Here is a 21,699-nt window from a genome sequence, read left to right on the forward strand (position 1 = left end):
CAAGTTGCAAAACCGTATTCGCTAGTACCGAAAATTTCTGATCTAACCTCGATTCCAGACTGGCAATGGTGTCGGAAGAAACTACACGGGAAGCCGGAGAAGTGGGATTAGTAGGAGGAATAGGAGGTGTAGTTAAAGGAGACATAACAATTTGAGGAGAAACAGAAGGAACAGATGCATCGCAAGACGAAGCAGAGCTAAGTCTACTTTCCCTAAGCGCTGCTTTTCTAATTCTGTCTTTAGCTAATTTCTCCGAGTATGAACTAAAAAACTTCCATTGAGAATCAGTCCAATCACTACACTCGTTACATGTTCGATCTGCTGAACAAACCTGTCCCCTACACTTAACACATTTAGTGTGAGAATCATACTCTAACTTGGATAATCTAGTTTTACATCCTGAGATGCAAAACCTAACTCCTGACGGACTAGAATCCGACATGGCAACGCCTAAATAAAAAGCAAAATAATAACAACGCCAAAAAAGAGTACTTCACCAATTCCGAAGATCAAATCCACAAGAAAAAAAAAAAAAAAAAGCGAAGCAAAGTCATCCAACCGCACCGACCACCGATGTTCACCGGACGCCGGCAGGAAAAGAATTGGATTCACCTGGGCAGTTGTACCTGGTTCTCCCGCGAGTGGAGGGAGATGACGTCATCACCACCAGTGTTGGCGACGCCGACGCGCTAAATTTGAATTTAGTATCCTGCCGCTCGTGGAAATCACGGCTCTATAATTGTTCGGTAAGACACTACAATAAAATTCATTTTTACCTTGTAATTGGTGGTTTTATCCTTACTGCCATCACAACTGAAGCTCCACAGTGCTTATTTGATTGTAATTATACACATTTTGGTCTTAATTCACTCCACACTGCACTTAAACCACGTTGCTGTTCCTGGTTCCTAAGCACCCACTCCGCAAACACAGTTACGAGCAGCAGACGACTACACTCTTTATGAGGTGCAAAGTTTTATTCCCTTAATTGTTTACTTTACTCATTATTTAGTTTAACTTTACTTAAAAATGTTTATTTAATTCATGTCTATTATCCCTTTTTTGCAACCAAATTAACCCCGAAAATTTACAGATATTTCTGAAGTACAAGCAGACGACGGCAAAAACTCATCGTTGCCAATCTAGTGGAGCTTCACACATACGCCGATGCATTTACAAACTGTTTCCATGGATTCTAGTTGTCATAGTAATGCAGTAATGATAACATCGCTGTAATATGTATATATACTACAAATAGATAAGCTAATTTCACTTATTTCCCCGGTTTTGTGTAAGTCTTATACCCAGTTAGGAGGGTAACCACATACCAATTAACAACACTGATAAACAATTGAAGAGCGCAAAACACCACAAAGAATGCCGTATCCCCTTGAATAAGTATAAATAAGTACTGGCTAGAGGTCGGGTTTACGATTGTTGTGATGAAAGTGCCCCAGCGTCTATGGGTACAAATGGTGTGCGGACTTAGCACAGGAAATGGGAAGTTTGTTGACACAAGCGACTCCGCAAACATCGAGATGGCATCAATCTTCAAAATATTTGGAGTTGTAAGAAACATCGAGATGGCATCAATCTTCAAAATATTTGGAGTTGTAAGTAAAAACTTCGAAAGCGTTTTGAGGTAGTGTGCACTGCGTTGGCCACACTTTTTATTACCCTCTTGTTTAAATCTTGAAATATGGCCTTAATTCATAACTTTGGAGAAAATACTTTCTTCGAAAGGAGAGTAGAGGTCTTGAGCTCCTGCTATCACCACCAACAACTCATGACTGATGACCATCTCTGGTGTCAGGACGTTTTAAAGTACTTTTTCGGAGGGTGGCCAAAACCGCGGTAGTCGGTGAGTTGGCCAGTCCACTCGGTTGTTTATCCTATAGGATAGGCTAAGGCAGTCAGATACCGGTAAGAACCTACCAGCCCTCTCCACAAAATAAACCTAGACTTTCGAAGGCCGATAAATTACTATAAACGTCGCTAACCTATTGAATGAATGAAAATAAATTAAAACCTTACATTTCTTTGCGATTCACGGTCAGTGTGTACCGCATGAACCTTCTCAGACCAGCTGAAACTGATTATAGTAGTAGCTAAAAGTACCCCATTCACAACTGGCCTGACTTCTCTTCCTTTTTATCGCCAATTTTTAGTTCCTATGGATCTTTACTCATTACATACCTGTTCTGACTTGATTCTGAGTCGCATAACTAAACAACCGTCTCAAAGCACACATTCTTCACATATACTAGTATGTGAAAGATTCCTATTCAGTCGCACTAAACCACGGTAACTCGGCTCTTGGTTGTTATTGTTGCTTAGGAATCGGTATGCATAATTTATGCCCTATTTGCTCGCTTTCCCTTCCTTCTCTTCATAATACTAATTTTTGTTTTACAGAATACAGGAAACCAACAAACAATTTGTCATCTCTTCATTTTTATTCAAACCATGCTAAACAAATTAAGATATCAACATTTACCAGTATGCATCTTAGAGCTCTTAGAATTTGTAGTCTTGTAGTCTTGGGCGATCAAATTTTGTCATATATTAATTTTTATCCAAAGCATGCTAAACAAATAAAGATATCAACATCTACCAGTTTGTATCAAGAGCTCCTAGAATTTGTAGTCTTGAAATCTTGGACGATGAGTTTAAAATTATTGACAAAACAGGATATTCATTATGATATTAGAATTCAACCAGAGTTAATACAAAACTTAAGAATATTCTCAGTTTACCTTTCCACCCCAATTTTATTTCTGCAATACCGACTCTAAAAACTACCAATATTAATTTAGTACTTATATATAAGATTTCTTTAAGAAACATGTTAAGAATAGTCCGTCCAATTCAAACAGTATTGTATACAACATCCTTTGTAAAGATTATAACAAGTTTTATATTGGCCAAACATCAAACATGCTCCTTCAAGAGGCTTAACAAACAATGGCATTTCAGATCATTGATGCAAGACAGGCCTTGCCATTAACTGGGATAAGTTATCTATAGTCTGCAAGGCCATCGATTATCAGAAAAGAAATCTTTTGGAAACTGTGTTCATTGAAGCCACCTGCACCAGGAATTTGAACCTCCACCCTGGATGAGCCCATGATCCTATTTCTCTGATCATTCTATTTGGAGGACATGGTGCTCGAATCAAGAAAATTTAAGCCCTTCCACCACTACTCAGTTTTGTTTATAAAGCTTTGTAAACTATTTTTGTACTCAGTGTGAACTTGAAAATGTAGAATAAACTGTGAAAGTACTTGTTCCAAGTCCTATTTTTACTCACCTCCTGATGTGGATTTCATGATATTCTTAAGCACTCAAACTTTTGTGTACATACATGGATATATATATATATATATATATATATATATATATATATATATATATATATATATATATATCAGGTAGCTCCTCTGACCTTAGTGCATGTGAAAACATTGGTAGTATGCTTTCTAAAAAAAGGATCATGTTGAAGAGCGCACAGTGAACTATGATGGTATACCAAGGCTCAACAACCTGCGAAGAAGTGGTGACCTAATGGCTCCAGGGGAATGGAGTTTGTTTGAGTTCCTCAGTTTTTATGGCGAAATTTATTTTGTTGAAATCATACCCCTCAAGAATGGAGGCCACACAAAATATTAAATACTCAGAGAGAAACTTAAATAAATACCTGTTCCGAATTACTTTTGTTTTTGTCCGTATCAATTTTAGTTTATGCTGTAAGAGGAGACTCCAATTTCGTGATTCAGTTATATACTATACAGGTATATATATGATATATATATATATTATATATATATATATATATATATATATATATATATATATATATATATATACATATATATATATATATATATATATATATATATATATATATAGTAGTGTATATATATATATATATATATATATATATATATATATATATATATATATATATATATATATATATATATATATATATATATATATATATATATATATATATATATATATATATATATATATATATATATATATATATATATATATATATATATATATATATATATATATATATATTTGTGTGTGTGTGTATGTATGTATGTATGTATGTATTTATGTATGTATGTATGTATAACTGAATTACGAAATTGGAGTCCCCCTCTACAGCATAAACTAAAATTGATACGGACAAAAACAAAAGTAATTCGGAACAGGTATTTATTTAAGTTTCTCTCTGAGTATTTAATATTTTGTGTGGCCTCCATTCTTGAGGGGTATGATCTCAACAAATCCCAAAAGGCTGAGACTCAAACTCCATTCCCCTGAGCATAGGTCACCTCTCTTCCCAGGTTGTTGAGCCTTGGTATACCATCATCATAGTTCACTGTGCACGCTTCAACATGATCCTTTAAGATACTACCAGTGTTTTCACACACATTAAGGTCAGGGGAGCTACCTGGAAATTTGCTTAACGAGGAGAAATCGATACCACTGTTTCGAAGCTCCTGTGTCTGAAGAGCCTTGAAACATGGTGCCTTATCATGCAAAAATGTGACTTCTTCAACAGACAATACGTTTTCAGGATTTTTGAGGAAAGGAAATACTCCACCAGTAAGCACAGTTTCTCTGAAGTAATTGCCATTCCATGACTGTCCTTTTTCTTTGATGATCCACATTAACCGTTTGGCTGTGAAACAGAGAAAAATTCCAAAACATTCAGGAAATTTCACACCTTGGCGATAGCACACATCATCGCTGATATCATCCAACTTTGCATCCCAAATGATGTCATTTTCATGATTTGGCTTCCTGACTGTGTAAATGAAGAATTTATCTGATGCAGCAACATGGAGAAAGTCAGTTTCATCCCAGTCTTTAAGAAATGAACTGCAGAACCATGCATGGTCTTTTCTCTGTTGCTGATTGGTGTTGGGCTTGGCGATAACATGAAATGGCTTGATACCAGATTTTTTCAACTCACGATATACAGCACTACAAGTTCTCTTCTTTCCCCTTTTTGTTTCTAGTTCAAGCGCCAATTTACGTAAAGACTTTTTTGGTCTACCCACTGCCTCAGCTATGATGTCTTTTCACTCCTGAGAAAGGATTTCAGGCCTTCCAAGGTTCTCACTCTTTTCACGATGACAGTCATATGGATTTTTGTTCCAGTATCTTTTAACAAAGGACTCATCTCTTTTAATGAATTTAGATCCAGGAACATGAAATGAAGGATGTGCCAGCATCTCTGGCCTCTGTGAAGGTTATAGCTCGGATTCAGTCAATCCATTTGATTTCCTCCGAGTCGTTAGCCATGGTTGTATCTAACTCCGTCACTCAGTCTGAAAATAAAAGAAATGTAAAATTAAAAATAGCTTAATAGAAACTTAAGATAATGCAGTACTTGGAGATAGGCTATAGCAGAAAACTTCATAAATTTCCATTTGTTCTGTGGACGGGGAGCCTCTAATTTCAAAACACCCAGTATATATTATTACGTTTATTGCACTCCTCGTCTGCCCAGCATATATTCAATTTACCCCATTTCTAGAAGAGTAGCCATTTTTCTCCTAATCAGCTGACTTTGGGAGGGAAACACGAGGCAGGCCGATAGATTGGAATTTCCGTAGTAGCTGCGTGGGGAACAAAGACTCTTGTAAGCCTTAGGGACGCATCCCAAAAGGAAGTGTGTAGCTAGCTAGGTATTTCTTAGACTTACTCCTAAGATCTTTTATCCTGTGAACCTCTTGCTGGCGACATGTTCTGTTCCCAGGATGACTGGCCAGAAAGGGGGGATAAGTTGACCCCAACACACAAGCTTTGTGCCCGGGCCCCGACGACGGTCTCACTCCACTCCAGTCCGTGACCTAGGGCAGATGTCCAAGCCAGCCTTCCCATGAGGCCTACAAAAGGGGCTAACTGGCGCCCCTGACCTCGGACAAAGCTGACGCCATTTTCTACAAAGGTCCACTTACATAAGGCATCCAGGTATGTCTTGAGATACAGTCATATTGACAGTTCTTTTCCTCCGAGTCAAGTAACTATTCCACATTTCCCAATTCAACTCCTAATGCTCAAATGAACATCCCTTTTGTTCTTTTCCTTGCCTTGTGGCCGCATGCCACCTTTTGTGATCATCCCAGACAAGCTTAAGTCTTCATTTAATATTTCATGTAAACACTTGAGTTCCTCCCCCAGTGTGTTAGATAAAAGTGAGTAACTGTAAATTTGTGCAAGAAGTCTTTATTTTATTTTGTGCCTAATCTGGGAACTCTTCCAGATCTTTGCTGAGTCATGTGTCCATGTCTCCTCGCTCGCAAGTTCCTACTTTAACGCAAGATAACTATGAGTAATTTTGGAAACCAGCATTGAAGTAAATCCGATTTTGGCCAGCTTGCCCCTATTGTGAGAGATAGGATTGGTCCACGTGCGGGCAAGTTGCTTTTACTTTATCCCAGGCCATTCATGGCCTCTTGTAAATAAATAATGTAGATTAATTAGCAAGCTAATTTTTTATCATCCTAAGAAATCCTGTGACGAACACTATTCATCCACGTACGCAAACACGTAATGTTCTCTTGATATGGCATCAGAATCCTTCGGAAATCTTCCATTCAACTGTATCATTTCATGTTTACTTGCAGCAATTAAAGATTCTACTCCTAGGAAACCATTAATATCTCTAATAAATTAACTCTTATCGCTCTCAATTTGTCAAATAGGACTTAGCGACTCATAGTAGTTAATTGTGAATTGGAAAATTCCATGACATCACTGAGATTACGTAAAATGTTTTCATCTTGAACTTGTATGCTCGACCGCACCCATCATATGCCCATACGTACACACCCTAGATAGGGAAGACATTCATTCCACTCTGAGATTTTGTGTATTAGGGAGGCAAGTAGCTCTCTCTCTCTCTCTCTCTCTCTCTCTCTCTCTCTCTCTCTCTCTCTCTCTCTCTCTCACGAGATTCGGTTTCACTACTGTAACGGAACTCATGTTTTTGTATAAATTGGCCACTCAGTATTGCTAGCTTTGTGTAATTGCATAGTAACATATTAATTAGTCGTGGAATCTGAGCATAGTGTTATTATTTTTGTGAGATGCCCACAAAAGTGTTGAAGATTGTAATAGGCCTTTCTTATCGAGTGAGAAGTTGCAACTGGTTTGAAGGTATTGTAATTTACAAATATTTTGAAGTGCACTTCGAGGGTTCATTTTACAGTGTTTGGACGAATTTATTTTTTTTACACATTTTTCTTTTGTTTTGTTCTTTTGACATGTCCATTTTATATGCTTAATAGTTGTACTATCAATGCTTTTATTGCTTTTCATATTATTGTGTTTTTGTATTCTCTTCATTTTGTTTAATTAGTTTGAATAGTTTTTAATTGTATAATTGTTTTAATCTAATACTTGTGAATTAATTTTCATTTAAATTTAATTTCAAATTTAATTATTGCTTTATAATTTGAATTAATTGATTTTCTTGATAAATTTTTATTTAATTTTGTTTAATAATTAATTCAGGAATTAATTAAACTTTTGTTTTCCAGTAATAACAAATTTCCATTAGATTGTGAATTTCACTTATGATTTTTGAATTTAGAAATAAATTTTTGTATTTAAAATTTTTGTGAGAGTTTCATTTACTACTAGTATTATTTTCTATTTTTGTTTAGGTAGAAATATAGGGTGGTAACTGTGCTGTCTCCCTGAAGTGAATTAGAACCAGGGAAATACTTGGATTTAAAATTGTTGAAGGAGTATACCCTTTAATTAAGATTACCTCACACCTGTTTTAATGAACTTAGTCTGATTTTTACTTGATTATTAAGTTCTATAAGGGATCACTGTTACCTTTAGAGTATTCAGTTATTTGGTATTTGTGATGAAGGTTCAGGTATCTGGCTGTCATGAGGTAACTAGTAACCTGGTACTTGACCAAACCATGCACCAAGTATAAATGATATCCCTGACCCAAGATTAAGTCTCTTGCTCTAACAAGTACAAATGTTAAGTGTAATAACCAGGTGCTTGGCACTTCGTCACAATATATATATATATATATATATATATATATATACATATATTGTTACATTTGTATATCGCCTCGCCTCCTTGGTAATTCAAATTTACCTTATTAGCTAGAAACGGCAGCCATCTTACTCCTAACATCAGCTGACTTTAGGAGGGAAACTCATTTCTGGTGCCAGTCGTAGTAGCAGGGGAATGTCCAGCTAGATAGGTACTTCCTAGGCCTATTCATAAGATCCCTTTTACTGTGATTCTTCTGCTGGCCGTATGTCTTTCCAGAATGACCTGCTAACAAGGGAGAAAAGCTACCACAACACTCAGGATTCGCACCTGATCTCGTTCTCAGTCCAGCTCAGTCTCTTGGAATGGACAGACATCTGACCCTGCCTGCCCATAGGCCTAAACAAAGGCGCTGACTGGCGCACCCTAAACTTGGACAAAGCAGACGCCATCCTCTTCAAATTACTCTCCATAAGGCACCCAAGTACATCTGAGTTACATTCATATTGCCAGTTTCTTTTACTCCAAGTCAAATAAACTCTCCTACATTTTCAAATTCAAATTCCTACTTCTCAAACAAACCTCCCTTTGTTCCTCCCACCTAGTGATCACATGCTGCCATCGTGACCCGTCCCAGATAAACAAAACTCTTCATTGAGCCATTCTATGTAAGCACTAGAGTCCTCCCATTGTGTGTGATTAAGGATAAATTCCCTCCAAGAGCATTAAACATAAATATTGTGTGAGAAGTCTCTGTTTTTATGCTATGTGTAATTTGGGAATTCATTTCCAGATTGCCCCTGCTGATTCTGTGCTCCCTGTCTCCTTGCAAGTGCTTTTATTACCTGAGAACAGAAATTTGGAAACCAGCTTTGCAGCAGATGTTGAATTCGGCCATTTTTTCATATTGGGAATGATACGAGTAATCCAGACACTACGGGGCTCTTTCCACATGGCCTATATGCCTTGCCTTTATCTCAGGCCATTTAATGTTTTCTTTGTAAATAAATGTAATTTAGAGCTAGTAGCTGAAGTTTTTTCTGGCAACCTTCCAAGCATAAAACCGCTCCATTTTATCCTGCTTCTCCTTACGTTTTTGACTGCTGGGCCTAAAAAGTAATAATATATATATATATATATATATAATATATATATATATATATATATATATATATATACATTATATGCTGCTACTTTCATAATGTCTATATCTTCTCTTTGACTGTATAAAATGTTAGAAAAGAGTTTTGCAACATTTTCAGATTCCTTTTTTAGCTTAGAGTAATAGGATGTCTAAAAATGTATGTTCAGATTTTGCATAAAATAATGTAAAAGTTAATATAACATAGAATGTAAAGAGAGAGAGATTAACTTTGTCCATTCCAAGATAGAATTGTTTCCATAATATGTCACGCCTCGAGAAAAGAGACCCCGAAGTCTCCGTATTGTTTCCACAACTTGTCCTCACCGCAGATTAAGAGATCTCGAGATCTCCATTGTGTTTTGGATACATGCCAATCTTAATCAATTTTACTCGCTCGACTTCTGTTTGGAACATGTAGAGAGCATACAACGTACATAATTGGTTTCAGACGCGTACTTCTTTGTCTATAATCATGTGGAGATTTCACGATTTCTCTGTAAAGTTACGTCATATTAAAAGCTTCTAGAATGATTGCATCATCTTTTGCAAGCCCAAAATGTTTTGAGCCCGTCAGTCTCATGAAGATACCCATACAAGGAGAGTGAAAGCATTCATTACAGACTTTGAATCCCTGGCATTCAGACATCCTCGCCATAATTGATTAATATCAATGTAATGTAAAGATTTTTTACTTATTCAATGGTCACTCGTAAATTTTAGATTTTGGATTTCTTTGAGTTATTTAGTATTATTTAGTGCTTTTTGTAGAATCTGAACAAACATTGTACAAGTGTGTAACGGCACCTTCTCTTTTGTGAAATATTGTGAATTGGTGAAATTTTTGGAGTTAGCTGCAGCAGAAAGAAAATTGGTACCAAGGTAACGTGTTAGTTTAAGTTTATTAGTTGCAACTAATAGTTACAATGGTTTAGTGAAAATCTAAATTTTTACACATTGGAAATTTTTGTGTTTTGTGTTTGTTTCATTTGAAGTGATTGTCCGTGCATTTATCCATTTTCTTATTGAAGTGATTTTTTTTGCATTTATCCATTTTTTATTGAAGTGTGTTTTTATTTTATTTTCTGTTGATTGGTGGTTTTTTTTTTTTACAATTTTGGTATTTTCCATATTTTTTGTGTATTTTCAGTTGCATTCACAATTTGATTAACTTAGTTGTTTTCATTAATTAATCGATGCACATTTAGTTGAATTTAACACTTGTGAATTAATTTGCATTTACGTAGAATTCTTTTAAAGTTTTGTTTAGTACTTGTGAATTAATTTCCAAATTTTAGTGAATTAATTTCCAAATTTTAAGTACTGCCTAACTCTTTTCAATTTTGATTGAATTGATTTTCTTGAATTTTGTGACAAATTAATTTTGATTTGATTTTACTTAATTAATTCAAGAATTAATTAAACTTTGCTTTGTTTTCAAGTAACAGTAATTTCCCAGAGATTGTGAATTTCACTTATAAATTTTGAGTTTGATAGAAAATTTTTGTATTTAGAAATTTTATAAGTGTTGTCTTTTTCACCAGTATACTTAAGTAATTATATGATTTGTATAGGCAGAAACATAGAGTCGTAGCTGAGCTGTTTTCCTTCAATTTACTTGAAGTGAGTTAGAGAACCAGGGAAGTACTTAGACTTCTGAAATCAGGGAAATACTTGAACTTTTAAAGTTGTTGTTGGAGTGATGTCCTTTAATTAATTTAATTACCTGAGATTACCTCACACCTGTTTTGATGAACTTAGTCTGATTTTCTGCAATACTGGAAAGTTGTTTAAGGGATCACTGTTGCCTTCAGAGTATTCAGTCGTTTAGTACCTGTGATGAAGGTTCAGGTGTTTGACGGTTGTGAGGTACTCATTTAATGATTAGTAAGTGTAGTAACCAGATACTTGGCACTTTGTCACAAGTATTAATGGTGCCCAGAGAGAAGGGAAAACAGATTACAATATTACTCTAGTATATACTGGTGGTGTTAGGGATATAATTTGTTAGGAGAGTAACCATATAATTAATGTTTTGCATTTATTGTATTGAATTGGAAGTTGATAACTTAGAGAAAAATGGCTCAGTTCAAGGTTCGGGAATTTTTAGCAGCCCCATCCATCCAAGTGTTATCTGAAACCACTTTGACTAAAGGACAGTGGAGCGCTTTAGCAGTGGCATGTGGTGGTTATGTGTCTACTAGTATGGTAAAAGCACAAATAAGATGTATTGCTATGGAATCATTGATAGACTCTGGTAGAATAACTGATGAAAATTAGTTAGAATTGGCTCAAGAGTTGTCGAATGTAGCACGTGCTGATCTTATAAATAAGCAAGAAGAAAAGAAAGAGAAAAGTGATGCAGAGTAAGAGCTTAGATGCATTGATGCAGAAGAGAATTTGATTAAGCTGAAAATGCTGGCTGAAAGAGAGAGAATGCAAGCTGAAAGAGAAAGAATAGACAGAGAAAAACAAGAAAGAAGTGAAAGAGTAAAAGAAAAAGCAGCAGAAGAGGAAAAAGAAAGAGTAAGGTTTGAAAGGGAGATGGAATTGATAAGAGCTAGATCCATCTTACCTGTGACACCCTCTAATCCTAACCAAGGTAATCAAGACCCTGTATTTGATGTAGTAAAAGTACAGAAGTTAATCCCTAAGATTACTGAAGAAGCTCCAGATGAGTTTTTTGATCACTTTGAGAAAGTGGCTTCTGGTATGGGATGGCCAAAAGATAAATGGTCAGTTTTGCTACAAAGTGTCTTAATTGGTAAAGGGAGAAGTGCTTTTCTAGCCTTAACAGCTGATCAGTGTAAAGACGACAAGAAACTTAAACACCGTATGCTACAAGTTTACCAGATGACCCCAGAGTACTACAATGAAAGATTCAGAAATTTAAGAAAAGATGAGAAAGGAACATTCTTAGATTACGCTTATAAAGAAGGTGTTTTAAACATTGGTTAGAAGCTGCTGAAGTTAAAACTTTTGATGAGTTAGAAGAATTACTTGTTCTTGAACAATATCTTAGGGGAATTCCTGAACATATAAGCTCCTATTTGAGAGAGAGAGGTTAAGAAACTTGACAAAGCTGCTACACTGAGTGAAGATTCCAATATAATTAGTACCAAATACAATTACAATGTCAAGTACCAGAATCAACGACGCCCAGGTTTTAAGTCTCATCCAAATATCAGGAACAAATTAAATGGGAAACCTACAAGTGATACTACCAAGAGTACACAAGGTAATAAATACACCTCAGCAAGCTAATGCAAAATCCTCATCTAATTTTTCAAGACAGTTAAAGAAACCTAATGTTGTCTGTTTCCAGTGTGGAGAGCAGGATACTTCAGTCAAGAGTGTTACCGGAATCAACAGCTGTCAAAGCCAGTTGGTCAAGTAGCGAAAGGTGACCAGATGAAACAAACTACGAAGAGCAGTGTGGGAAAGAATCAGACTCCAGAGAAGACTGAGACTAAACAAGCTGAATGTTTAGCAACCAGTGGAAATGTAACTTCAAGCAGTGAGTGGCTTAGCAGTGTGGAAGCTTTTAATCCATATATCTATGAGGGTATGCTGTCAACTCAAGGAGGGAGCGTGCAGGTACCAGTCAAGATATTATGTGATACAGGGAGTAACCATGGTGTGGTAGTATGTGGTGCTCACTCTCAGTTGGAGAAGAGTCTCACAGGAGATTCAGTTATTTTGAAGGGTATAGGAGGAGAGGAAGTAACTCCTATATGCCGCTTACACCTGTCGTGCAAATTGGTGACAGGGAATGTTGATTTTACTGTAAAGGACTCACTGTCTGTGGAAGGTGTACATGTTCTGTTGGGGAATGAAGTTGGTGGTGTGCCATTTATTCCTTGTCCTGTAGTGACAGACAAACTGTTGAGGATTAGTCCTATGGTAGAGTTGGAGAAGAATAACCCCCACCTGTTTCCTAGTTGTGTAACTACCAGAAGTATGAAGAGAACTACGACTGCAAGTAAAGAAACTGAGGATTTACACACCCAAGAAGGATCAAGTGAAGGATTGTTCCAGGGAAGTGATGTATCCCCCTAGTGCTGAACAAGAAGAGATTTTGCAAGAAGATGAAGACAACGACGACGAAGAAGAAGAACCTGTTGTTCCTGAAGAGACTCAGAGTAGTGAATGTTCCTAAAGACAGTAGTGAAACTATAGTAGCTGAGTTAGCAGATATTGAGAATTCAACCCTTGAAGTTGGTCAAGTGACAAGAGAGAAGCTAACGGACTTGCAGAAGAAGAATGTATCGTTAGCTGATTTGTTCTTTAGAGTTGTTGATCGAGAAGAGATGCAATAAACTCCTACCTGTCATTATCTAAAGGAAGGTTTGATGATGAGGAAGTATAGACCTACAGATATACTAGGAGATGCTGTATGGGGCGAATATCATCAAATTTTGATTCCATATCCATTGAGAAAGCAAATGGTAGCAGTAGCTCATGAGTCTGGACATATGGGAATCAGGATGACTGTGGAGCAGATCATGAAATATTTTTTCTGGCCTGGACTTCACAAGGATGTTAGCAGGTTCTGTCGTGAGTGTCATACCTGCCAGATAGCTGGAAAACCGAATGAAACCATCAAGAAAGCCCCCCTACAACCTATAGAAGTTAAAGGAGAACCCTTTAGCAAAGTGATTATAGACATGGTTGGACCATTGCCGAAGACAAAGAAGGGAAATGAGTATTTGTTAACATTAATGTGTCCTGTGACAAGATATCCAGAGGCAATCCCTGTTAGGAACATATCTGCCAAGATAGTTGCTGAAAAACTTGTGGAGTTTTTCTTAAAGTTTGGTATACCAGAAATAGTACAAAGTGATAGAGGAACCAACTTTACTTCAAAGTTATTCCAGGATGAGAGGAATTGGTTAGGAGTGAAACAACAGTTATCCACTGCTTATCATCCAGAAACTCAAGGTGCCTTGGAAAGGTTCCACCAGACATTGGAAAGTATGCTGACAAAGTATTGTTCTGAGTCAGGAAGGGAATGGGATTTTGGTTTACCATTAATGTTGTTTGAAGTTAGGAGTGCTTATCAAGAAAGTATGGGATGTTCACCAAATGAGATGATTTTTGGTAGAAAAGTTAGAGGACCTTTGAAGATTCTTGCAGAAAATTGGGAAGAAAATCAAGAGGAAGGCCAAGGTGAATAAGTGAAGAACTTAAGGAAAAGGTTGAAAGAGATTCGAAAATTCTCTTTAGAAAATCTGAAAGCGAGTCAAGAGAAAATGAAAAGGAGATATGATGCTAAGACTAAGCTAAAAAGTTTTAGTGTTGGTCAACAAGTGTTAGTGTTCTTACCTGTCAAAAGATTTCCCCTCACTAATAAATTAAGTGATAGAACTATGTGATTGAGACACCAGAGAGAAGAATATGACAAAAGAAGATACATGTGAACCTCTTGAAACCTTATTTCTCAGAAATTAAAACTGAAACAGTGTCAATAACAAAAACAAACTTCATCTACAGAAGACGATGATGGATACGAATTGGGAGTTGAAAGCAAGATGAATAATTCTTCAATTTTGGAAAATTTGGAGGATAAATTGAAACATCTGGGTGTTGAACAAGGTGAAGACTTAAGTGAAGTGATTGGAAGTTTTCCAGAAATTTTTACAGATGTACCTAGGCGTACTGATCTGACCAAGCACGAGATCAAGATTCAAGAAAACGGAAAACCACTCAAGCAAAGAGCCTATTGCTTACCACCTTATCATCGAGATGTTCTGAAGAAAGAAGTTGAGTATTTGCTGCAACATGGATTAGCAGAACCCAGTTCAAGTCACTTCAGTTCTCCATGTGTGTTAGTGAAGAAACCTGATAGTTCATTTAGGATGTTTACTGATTATAGGGAACTGAATTCTATCAGTGTGGCAGACAATTATCCTTTGTCTCTTATAGATCAGTTACTTGATAATATTGGGCAAGCCAAGTTTGTTTCCAAGATAAACTTGTTGAAAGAATATTATCAAATTCCCTTAGATGAGAATGCCAAGTTGCTGTCAGCTTTTATTACTCCTTTTGGACTGTATCAGTATACGGTTCTGCCGTTTGGTCTGATGAATGCACCTGCAATATTCCAATGAGTGATGGATCAACTACTAGGATCGATAGAAGGAATAGGTGTATACCTGGATGACATAGTGATTTACTCTGCAACATGGGAAGAACATCTGGAGATTCTGAGGAAAGTTTTCAAGAAACTACCAGAAGCAGGACTAACTGTCAACCTAGAGAAGAGTGAGTTTGGAAAGGCAACTGTGCAGTATCTTAGGTTTGAAGTTGGGAAAGGCCTTCTTGCTCCAGTAAATGCTAATGTAGAAGGTATCTGTAAGGCTACCCCACCTACTACCAGGAAACAGCTACAGAGATTTTTAGGCATGGCTGGATTCTATTGCTGTTTCTGCCCAAATTTCTCAGCCATAGTAGCTCCCTTGACAGACTTACCTAGTCTCAAAGCTAAGTTTGTTTGGACTCCAGAGTGTCAAGAATCCTTTGAGAAGGTAAAAGCCATTTTGACTTCAAGACCAGTACTTCAAGTTCCAGACTTCAACAAGAAATTTGTAATACAAGTTGATGCCTCTGACTGTGGCATTGGAGCTGTTCTACTTCAAGAAGATGAAAATAATATCCACCATCTTGTGTGTTTCTTGTCTTCAAAACTGAAAAAACAGCAGAAAGTATATTCGACAATTGAAAAAGGAAACTTTAGCCTTAATCACGGCATTGAAAAAGTTTTAAGTGTATGTGAACAGACTTAGGAATGAAGAAATTTTCGTGTTGTCTGATTACAATCAACTATCATTTATCCAGTGAATGAAAAACCACAATCAAAGACTGACCAGGTGGTCTTTGTGCTTGCAATAGTATAACTTAAGAGTACAGCACATTAGTGTGAAAAACAATGTAGTTGCTGATTATTTATCCCCTTATGCATCGATGGATTCAACACCGTGATAACCAATCTTCTCGGGGGAGGTATATTACATGCTGCTACTTTTATGATACATATATTTTCTTTTTGACTGTATAAAATGTTAGAAGAGAGTTTTGCAACATTTCAGATTTGTTATTTAGCTAAAAATGTATGTTCAGATTTTCCATAAAATAATGTAAAAGTTAATATAATATAGAATGTAAAGAGAGAGAGAGATTAACTTTGTCCGTTCCAAGATAGAATTGTTTCCATAATATGTCAACGCCTCGAGAAAAGAGACCCCGGAGTCTGTATTGTTTCCACAACTTGTCATCACCTCAGATTAAGAGATCTTGAGATCTCTGTTGTGTTTTGGACACATGTCAATCTTAATCAATTTTACTCGCTCGACTTCTGTTTGGAACATGTAGAGAGTATACAACGTACATAACTGGTTTCAGGCGCATACTTCTTTGTCGATAATCACATAGAGATTTCATGATTTTTCTGTAAAGTTTTGTCATATTAGAAGCTTCTAGAATGATTGCACCATCTTTCGCAAGCCCAAAATGTTTTGAGCGCGTCAGTCTCTTGAAGTTGCCCACACAAGGAGAGAGCGAAAGCGTTCATTACAGACTTTGAATCCCTGGCGTTCAGTCATTTCTTTCTTTTTCTCTCCCTTGCCATACTTGATATTAATGTAATGTAAAAATTTTTTTACTACTGAATGGTCACTCGTAAATTTTAGATATCGGATTTCTTTGAGTTATTTAGTATTATTTAGGGCTTTTTGTGGAATCTGAACAAACATTGTACAAGTGTGTAATGGCGCCTTCTTTTTTGTGAAATATTGTGAATTGGTGAAATTTTTTTGAGTTAGCTGCAGCAGAAAGAAAATTGGTACCAAGGTAACGTGTTGCTTTACGTTTATTAGTTGCAACTAATAGTTACAATGGCTTGGTGAAACTTAAAATTTTTATACATTGCAGATTTTTGTGTTTATTCTACTTGAAGTGATTGTTTGTGCATTTATCCATTTTCTTATTGAAGTGATTTTTATGTGCATTTATCCATTTTTTTTAATTGATGTGTGTGTTTTTATTTTATGTTCTGCGTAATTGGTGCTTTTTTACAATTTTGGTATTTTCCATGTTTTTGTGTAATCGGTGCTTTTTTTTACAATTTTGGTATTTTTCATGTTTTTGTGTATTTTCAGTTGCATTCACAATTTGATTAACTTAGTTGTTTTCATTAATTAATCGATGCACATTTAGTTGAGTTTAACACTTATAAATTAATTTGAATTTACGTAGAATTCTTTTAAAGTTTTGTTTAGTACTTGTGAATTAATTTCCAAATTTTAGTGAATTAATTTCCAAATTTTAAGTACTGCCTGGGACTTTTGAATTTCGATTGAATTGATTTTCTTGAATTTTGTGATAAATTAATTTCGATTTAATTTTACTTAATTAATTCAAGAATTAATTAAACTTTGCTTTGCTTTCGAGTAACAGTAATTTCCCAGAGATTGTGAATTTCACTTATAAATTTTGAGTTTGATAGAAAATTTTTGTATTTAGAAATTTTATAAGTGTTGTCTTTTTCACCAGTATACTTAAGTAATTATATGATTTGTATAGGCAGAGACATAGAGTGGTAGCTGAGCTGTTTTCCTTCAATTTACTTGAAGTGAGTTAGAGAACCAGGGAAGTACTTAGACTTCTGAAATCAGGGAAATACTTCGACTTTTAAAGTTGTTGCTGGAGTGATGTCATTTAATTAATTTAATTACCTGAGATTACCTCACACCTGTTTTGATGAACTTAGTCTGATTTTCTGCAATACTGGAAAGTTGTTTAAGGGATCACTGTTGCCTTCAGAGTATTCAGTCGTTTAGTACCTGTGATGAAGGTTCAGGTGTCTGGCTGTTGTGAGGTATTCATTTAATGATTAGTAAGTGTAGTAACCAGATACTTGGCACTTTGTCACAATATATATATATATATATATATATATATATATATATGTATATATATATGTGTGTGTATATGTATATGTATATGTATATGTATATGCATATGTATATGTATATGTTATTAACTTTGCATTTAAAACAAAACGATATACAAAGACCTACAAAGAATCTTAATGAATCCAAACTCGGCCTACTGACAATTGCCTGTAACCTCTGATTCCTTTATGGCAGCTGACAGAGGAAGCAACATTTGTAGACCCACTGGATTAAGAAGGAAAGTATGCAAGGAGCAAAATGTTATATTTTAGATGGACGGCATAACACCGTTGTGTATCATAATTATTGTAATCTCCTCCAACGTCGTGTTAAACACAGCGGCATAACTAGTTCCAAAAAGTTGTGTGTGACAAAGGAGTGTGAGCCCCCCAGAAAATTGTTGAAATTAGAGCTCTTTTTTGGGGAACTGCTTAACATTAAGCATTTGAAAGCAATTATGTGTCATATGTATGGATGCCATGAAATATTTGGTGGACACGATTACACAAGCACATAACAGAATTTGACAAAAGCTATGTGTTATTGATTTTCAATATATATAAATATATATATATATACATACGTAAAATCACGAGTACAATTTTCTTATACATGAAACAAAGCACCTTAAATCCCTTGGAACTTTTCTGCCTTATCTATTAACAAAAAATATGACACAAGGGAGGTAGGATTTCATTAATAGTTAAATGAAAAATAAATAAATATTTAAAATACCTTATAATATTGCAAATGTTCTTTTTAACTTATATAAAATTTCCTTGATCTGTCTTCGTGGAGCGTGATATTTAACCATAATATTTATTATTTTAAGGGGGACACGTCCCCCCCATGAGTTACGCCTCTGGTTAAGCACTGGGCTTAGAGGATTCATTGGAAAAAATATACTAAATGAAAGCTAGCCCATTACAGAATGCAGTTCTTATCTGATATAGCAATGATCCCTGCCGTTGCCTATTGATTTGAAATCCAAGTCATCCGCCAGACGTTCAGAGATGAAGCATAGGAGACGAAAGCACTCAGCGCCTCGATTTTCTGCGAATACTGTAATAATGTGATATTTTCAGGGCTGAAGATCTCTCTAAGTGAAGCCATCTTTATCAGATGTCTTTTGAACAAAGAAGATGATTTGAACGTCATCTGTTAACATCCAGAACCTTTTAAAATATGATTTTCTGAGTGAGACAGTGAGTCATGAAAATCTGGTATTCTGAGACCCAAATAACTTCGAAATTCAATTGTAGATTTATGTACGTATCTATCGAATCAATCTGACAAACATTATTTGCTTTTTGGTATTATTTGCACAAACAACTAATTCAAGAAATTACGTATTCCCCCCTATCTATTAACCTTGCTCGGGGTTTTCCAACGCAGCAGTTATAGGAATGATATTATTACTCCATTTTTTTCGGACGTTTTTCTCAACTGCAAAGAAAATGACTTTCCCCAGTTACTTTGTATTTTATCATTCCAGTCTATTCCATCTTTCCCAATAGCGGAACTACTGCCTGAGGAAAGGGTACGTTCTACTTCACTCACAGTTCGATCAGTATCAGCGTGAATTTAAAAGAACATGTTCATCTAGACCAGGCTGTGGTGACCTTTGACATCCGGGAGCCGTACTACAGTTTTTTCATGTTACTAATTTATGTGTATATCTTTCCTAAACACTACCGTGTGTTTTGAAGAAAATATGCTAAAATTAATATTAATGTGGTTTTATTAACATGTTATAAAAACTGTAAAAAAACCAGGCGAAATTAGTGAAAAATGTTCACGACAATATCTTCAGCAGTTAAAAATACCGTGATGACGCACAAGTTAAGTAACACACAAAACCTACTGAAAACACTACTCTCACTTTGTTATTCGGTCAGTAAATTTTACTCTGTTCGGAACTGCTCGTTCTCTCTTGAAAAAATGTAATTCAACACGGAAAAAAATTGGCCTTGAATGGAGGAATGAGAGATCACAACAAAAAAGAGAAAAAAAAAGCTAAGGCAAAAGGCTGATATTACTGAGGAAGGAGGAATTTACATAAAAGCTGGAATTTAGTTGTAAATGCACTATATTTACATCAATTTACATAGGTCCAGGAACTAATAAGGTGGTTGATTGTCGATCCACCGGAAACACGTGGCTGGGGGCAACCAGACATGGCGTTTAGAATTTTGCACAAATGGGTTATTGAAAATGCAAGGCTTACTTTAAAGGGTTCCTAAGTTCCACCACAATCAGGCACAGTGTTTGTCTGCAAAGAGATGGTGTGGTAAATTTATGTTGTACATATCCATTTTCTAACTTTAACAAAGTCACTGCTACAAGCTACAAATAACTATACCCCATTTTCTTTAGTATAAGCTCTCTAGAAATTTTAATATTATATTTTTAATAATCTGATTAATTTTACTTAACATTTAAAATATTTGATAGATAGATTTAATAAATAGATTTAACTGTCCCTTCAAATTAGTTAAGAAATGATTTAATTGATTTAAGGAGTGATAAGAACCATTGATCTGGCATAGTCTTTTTTTTTTTGGGGGGTAGCGATAGGCCGAGCACGGTTTTTTTTTGGGGGGTAGCGATAGGCCGAGCATGGGTTTTTTTTAGGCCTTGTTCAAACAGACAGCATGGTAGACGGGCGACAACTTGTTTCGTCAACTTTGTCTTGAGTTGAATTTACGTAGTGTAGAGTTGTAGAAATTAATAACCCTTAAGATAATTGGTTTGTATGATCTCCTTTCCTGTTTGTACCTATCCTAACCCATATCCTATCCGAATCCTTATCTGCAACCAAACTTTGAAACGGCCATTCATACTAAACTGTGGTTGGAAGGAGTCGGTAAGTGGAATAACATTTCTTATCAATGTACCCATTTATTTCCACGAATATAATTTTGCTGACTAAATATATAGGATTTGTTTTTAGTTTAGGAGTGAATTAAGAGGTGTGTGTCCAAACTGGGCTAACTTAAAGGTAGGTCAACATACCAATTTTCCACAAAGGCTAGGCCTCCATGATTGGACGGCTGATTTGAGCCAACGGTCATTCGTTAGGAAGCGGTTTCATCTATTAACGTTTAACTTACTTATTTAAGACGTGATGCACTGTTTTTTCTTTACCTTAACTAAATTTCGAGCCCTTTTACGTAGTTAGGCTATTGTAATATTGGAGTTTGTGAGAATTAATTAGGCATAGACTCAGATTGAACAATTTTACAGGGGTTTATATAATTATATGGGCATAGTAGAAAATTTAGTCAAAGTTAGGTTTGTCTGTTTACTTAGCATTACTATTTGGGATTAGTTTACCTTAATTTTACTTTAACCGGGTCAAAACTTAATTGAATTCCAGGACCAAACATAACTGCCCTGGGAATTTTATGGCCTTGGTTTAATTCATTCATAGTCCTCATTAGATTAATTGCATTGAACTAAATTACTCTTACCTGAATTTAACTAGTCTACTTAAACTTACAAAGCAATGATTAATCATTTGGATTTTCTGACACAAGTCTGAAAACATGTTATGCG

General features: G+C 35.6%; 1 protein-coding gene across 4 annotated transcripts in view; it reads right to left on the reverse strand.

Annotated features, from left to right (window-relative positions):
• LOC135219355 (NAD kinase 2, mitochondrial-like) overlaps nt 1-2,349 on the reverse strand; it is a gene marked incomplete at its 3' end in the record, with an annotated part of 495,179 nt that extends 492,830 nt beyond the window's left edge. For 2 of the 4 annotated variants that reach the window (XM_064256045.1, XM_064256044.1), the window contains 1 exon segment: nt 2,197-2,349. In XM_064256045.1, coding sequence (XP_064112115.1) covers nt 2,197-2,251 — 55 coding nt within the window. 4 annotated transcript variants of the gene reach the window in all.
• Nucleotides 2,350-21,699: the final 19,350 nt, after the last annotated feature.

The sequence above is a fragment of the Macrobrachium nipponense genome, chromosome 1 (assembly GCF_015104395.2).
Source record: "Macrobrachium nipponense isolate FS-2020 chromosome 1, ASM1510439v2, whole genome shotgun sequence".
NCBI lineage: Eukaryota > Metazoa > Arthropoda > Malacostraca > Decapoda > Palaemonidae > Macrobrachium > Macrobrachium nipponense.